This window comes from Penaeus japonicus, unplaced genomic scaffold (assembly GCF_977035675.1).
Source record: "Penaeus japonicus unplaced genomic scaffold, GWHDUDI00000001_assembly GWHDUDI00000005, whole genome shotgun sequence".
In the NCBI taxonomy this organism is placed as follows: Eukaryota; Metazoa; Arthropoda; class Malacostraca; order Decapoda; family Penaeidae; genus Penaeus; species Penaeus japonicus.
The window spans coordinates 20,052,449-20,057,448 of record NW_028234407.1 but is presented as its reverse complement, the minus strand read 5'-3'; the positions used below and the strand labels follow the sequence as shown (position 1 = coordinate 20,057,448).

General features: G+C 43.8%; 1 protein-coding gene across 4 annotated transcripts in view; it reads right to left on the bottom strand.

Annotated features, from left to right (window-relative positions):
- Positions 1-5,000, bottom strand: part of LOC122248960 (uncharacterized) — a 521,677-nt gene that overhangs the window by 50,878 nt on the left and 465,799 nt on the right. For all 4 annotated transcript variants that reach the window (XM_086537104.1, XM_086537107.1, XM_086537105.1 and 1 more), the window contains one exon: positions 1,459-1,666. In XM_086537104.1, coding sequence (XP_086393230.1) covers positions 1,459-1,666 — 208 coding nt within the window. The remainder of the gene's footprint in view (positions 1-1,458; positions 1,667-5,000) is intronic.

Sequence of the window (5,000 nt, the reverse complement as noted above, 5' to 3'; positions counted from 1 at the left end):
AAGGACGAAAAAATCAAATGGAAAGTCATGAATGCGTTCACCTGAGTAGCGTCACTGGTGGAGCTTGCTTTTCGTTGTGTAAAATATGTGGAAAAAAAAACTTCAGATGTGATTTTCGTTATTACTTAATCGGTTTAATCGTTCGTGCCATTGCTATTACTCGCAGAATGACTTGTGTTGCTGCTCCTATGACTAAAGCTATTGCCAACAGCGGTCTTATCGTTACCATCCTATCATTGATGCTTCTTGCAGTGGTATTACTATCATTATGATAGCAATGATCATTATCGGAATATAATGACGATTATCATCATTATCATAATTATTCATTTTTTTATACTTATGATAACAATGACTATGAGAATGATATTGATTATTGATATGTTAATGATGATAATGGTGAGGCATATTCTTGACAACAATAATGATGATAATGATAAGGCATAATGATGATGGTATAATAATGATAATGATAGCTAACAACACCAATACCAACAATTATAACATTATCAGTAATATTAGTCCTGAAAATCACCATGGTTATATTCCTTGTTACGTTTACCGTTATTACCATAACTGCTTCTATAAGTACCGTGATGTTTGGTATCGATATTCTATTGTAAGTAGTATCGTTATATTTAGTGTTACATTTATGACTGTCGATATTAATAATATTGATAGTATTTTTCATAAGTATGATGATTATTATGTTCATACTTTTAACTTTGCTATTATCATCATAGTTATCTTTGTCATAATTAGTCCTTTCGCCATTGATATCATCCTTAATACTTCCTTTGATCACTTTTAGCATAAATGGCCCAATCATCCCGACTAATCCTCATTCCAATCGAATTGAAAATCGGGGGAGATACAAGTATTCAATGAAAAGTGAAGCCAGTTATCGAATCCAGAGACGAGACCTGCCCATCGGCCGGAGACAAGAGCGAGTGGCGACGTCCTTGTCCGGGTCTCATTGTCTTCGCCACTGAAGGCTAAGCGACGAATAAAGCCCATTCTGTAGAAACAGACATCCCCCCCCCCCCCACACACACGAGGCATTTGTGTCTTTATTTTGACTCTCGATAAGGGAGCGGCAGCGTAGACAATGCCTTTGTCGCGTACCTCCGTGCATATGTAAGTGTCCTTCGACTTCGAGTCCTTGCGTGAGTGAAAAGGGTCGAGCTTGTGATTCACAAAGGGCTGAGTCACCGTCTCCTGAAACGGATCAACAACATCTGCGGGCTATTTGAATCGACCTTGGCATGGCTGTCGCGCCTCGCCTTTGTTTCGCGGGAAATGAAGTCTTTTGTTTGATCTTTGTTCTGATCCTATTTTCCATTCATCTTCTTTGAATGACTCCTAAACCCATACGGTGCTGACAAGGAAAGAAATAAGTTGTAGATATACAGGAAAATAAAAATAAAACAAGAGAAAACAACAATACTGAAAACTCACCTACGACCTGCAGATATCCCGTCTGACTCATCATAGGGACGGTGTTGACCTGGCACATGTAGTGACCTCGATCCTGCACGGTCACGGAGGTCACATGCAGCGTCCATGTCTTGTGCGAGTCGTGAGTGACCGTGAAGTGGGACAGGCGAGTGATCACATGGTTGTGGATGGACACGATCATCTGGCGGTCCAGGTGGATCCAGGCCACCTGAGGGAGAAGAAGGACATGTGTCAGGCTGGCTGGGGGTGGGAAGCGAGTGGAGGCGCACGCATACATATGACGCTCACGCACGCACATACATATGTAGGCCCACACACATACATATGCAGACACACACACACACACAATGTTTAAGTGCGTCCCTTACATGTTAATCTATTCATATTTCATACAAATCCAATCAATTTCCAGCTTGTCTCACTTTTTCTTAAGGATTCCGTAACTGAATTCTAGTCTTCCCACGAACTGAGTAAATGTGATTTTACCTTCAGCTTGAACTATCTCCATAGTCTCTCATCTCTCTTAACTTCCCTCTCATCTTCCTTAATCTTTCTAAGTTCTCACGACCCTTCTTCTCTTCACGCCAATCCAACCATGCCTCATCTTCTCAGCAGACTGTCTAATGTTTAATTCATTCTTTTCTGTGTTCATTTTCACTGCTTGCGAATGCACTCACTCAAGCACTTCCGTGTCCTGCTCGTTTTTTAAAAATCTTAAATAAAAAAACTCACTTTATTCTTGTACCTTACTTTGGATATTTTTTAGTCTTCTCGTTCCCTTAAGATGCTGTAACTTTGACAACCTCATCAGAGGGCAAAGAGGAGGAGAAAGGAGAGGAAAAGAGAGGGCAAGCAAAAGAGGAGATGGGGAAGACGAGGAGAGATAAGGGAGGTGAAGGAAATCGAGACGAAAGAAGAAAAATAAGAGAAGGCAAGCAAAAGAGGAGATGGGAGGACGAGGGAGGAAATCGAGGAGGAAGGAGAAAAAGAAAAGATAAAGCAAGCAGAGAGGAGATGGGGAGGACGAGGGAGGAAATCGAGGAGGAAGGAGAAAAAGAAAAGATAAAGCAAGTAGAAGAGGAGATGGGGAGGACAAGGAGAGATAAGGGAGAAAAAAGGAGGAGTAAGGAGGAAAAGACAAGAGAAGGCAAGTCCAACGGGCGAAGGTTGGAGAGGGCAGGCAAGGAGGACGGAGAGACAAAGAAGATGGAGGAAATGGGGAAAGAGAGAAAACGAGGAAGCGGGAAGGCGGTGGGCGGAAGGAGGGGATGCAAAAAGAGGGGAGAAGAAGGGCGTGACAAGGAGCAAATGGAAGTGGAGACGAATTCCCTTCCCTCTCTCTCCCTCGTCTCTCCTTCCGCCCTCATTTCGCTCTCGCATCCTCTCTTTCTCTCCTTCTTCCTCACTATATCTCCCTGTTCCTCCTTCCTATCTTTCTCTCCCTCATTCCCTCAATCGTCCCTCCTTGTCTTTCCCCTTTCCTCCTTTTCTCTCCCTTGCTTCATCTCCCTCTTCCTCTTTTTCTTTCCCTAGTCTTTCCCTTTCTCTCCCTCTTCCTCCTTTTATCTCCTTCTCCCTCCTCCTCTAATTTTTTCCCTCTCCCTCTTCCTCCCTTTATTTCCGTATTCCTCCCTTTATCTCACTCTTCCTCTCTTTATCTCCCTTTTATTCTATTCCTCCCTCTCCCTCTTGCTCTCTATCTCCCTTTCTCTCCCTCTTGCTCTCTTCCTTCCTTTCTCTCCCTCTTCCTCTCTCCCTCCATTTCTCTTCCTCTTTCCCTCCCTTTCTCTCCCTCTTCCTCTCTTTATCTCTCTCTTGCTCTCTTCCTCCCTTTCTCTCCCTCTCCCCTCTTTCCCTCCCTTTCTCTCCCTCTTCCTCCCTTTCTCTTCCTCTTTCCCTCCCTCTCCCTCTTCCTCTCTTTATCTCTCTCTTGCTCTCTCCCTCCCCCCCCCTCTCCCACCATCCCGCCCACACTTGCCCAGGGCTAGCCTGTCTTCCTCCCCTCCCCAGCCCCGCGTCTTCCCCCTTTCACCGCTCGAGCAGAAAAAAAACAAAGTGTGCACCTCCACTCTGAGATCTCCTTTCTGTAATTTTTGCTGTTGTTCTTCCGTTGTTTCGACTCTCTCGTCGTTGCTCTGATAACGAAGGAGGAGGGGGAGGGGGAGGGTGGAGAGAGGAGGGTGAGGGTGAGGGAGGTGGAGGAGGGCAGGGGCAGATGGAGGGAACTGGAGAATGGAAGGAGAGTGTTAGAGAGGGAGAGAGAGCGAGCTGTGGTTGGATTCCGTACGAGGTGTGTCGCTTTACTCTTTGTTCTTTTGGTTACCTTTCGGTGATGGTGGTACCTTTTCCTTGGCGTTAGTATCATCATCACTAGTTTTCATTGATGTCCTTCATAATAACTCTCTCTTTCTCTCTCCCTCTCTCTAACTTTGTCTTACTCTGTCTTTCTCTCTCTCTCTCTCTCCCTCCCCCTTCTTCCCCTCTAGTTTTCTCTCTTTTCCTTTTCGTCTAACTCACCCACTCTCTTTCTTTTTTCTTTATTTCTTTCTCTTTCTCTGTCCCCCTCTGTCTTTCTCTTTCTCTCCCTCATCTTTCTTCCTCTCTCTCTCTCTCTCTCTTTCCCTCTCTTCCTCTCATTCTGTCTCTCTCTCTTTAACTCCCTCACTCTCTCTTTTTTTTATATCTTTCTCTTTCTCTGTCTCCCTCTTTCTTTCTCTTTCTCTCCCTCATCTGTCTTCCTCTCTCGCTCTCTTTCCCTCTCTTCCTCTTATTCTCCCCCCCCATCTCTCTCTCTCTCCCTCTCCCTCTCTCTCTTACATATATCCGAACGTAACCACGCCCTCATACAACATGCATGTAATACAACTGGGCTAGATCGCACTGCATTGTGAGTCTTCTCAAAAGACTTCCACATTTTCATCATTATAAAAGCATTATAAAGAGAAACAGGCCCGTGAATAAGTGAGTGGGTAGAATTATTAATCGTACGAGGTAATACTGGTTTAATTACGTGATTAAGATTATTTCCTTCTGAGTTTCGACACGAGGAGCTGGTGGAGACAGAGACGCAGGGATACATCGCAAAGATTTGGAATGTAAGCTTTATTAATGGGATGTTGTCTGAGCGATGATGGTAATATCCTTGTGTCTCTGTGGTTGTTTGGCTGTTTGTGATTGCCTTGTGTGTGTTTTTGTGGTTGTTTGGCTGTTTGTGATTGCCTTGTGTGTGTTTTTGTGGTTGTTTGGCTGTTTGTGATTGCCTTGTGTGTGTTTTTGTGGTTGTTTGGCTGTTTGTGATTGCCTTGTGTGTGTTTTTGTGGTTGTTTGTGATTGCCTTGTGTGTGTTTTTGTGGTTGTTTGGCTGTTTGTGATTGCCTTGTGTGTGTTTTTGTTTGGTTGTTTGGCTTTGTGTTGTGTTGTTTTGTGTTTGTTGTTTGGTGTTGTTTGTGTTTGATTGTTGTGTGTTTTGTGTGTTGTTTTGTTGTTGTTGTTTTTGTGTTTGTTTGTGATGTGTGTTTTTTGGTTGGTTGTTTTTTGTGTTT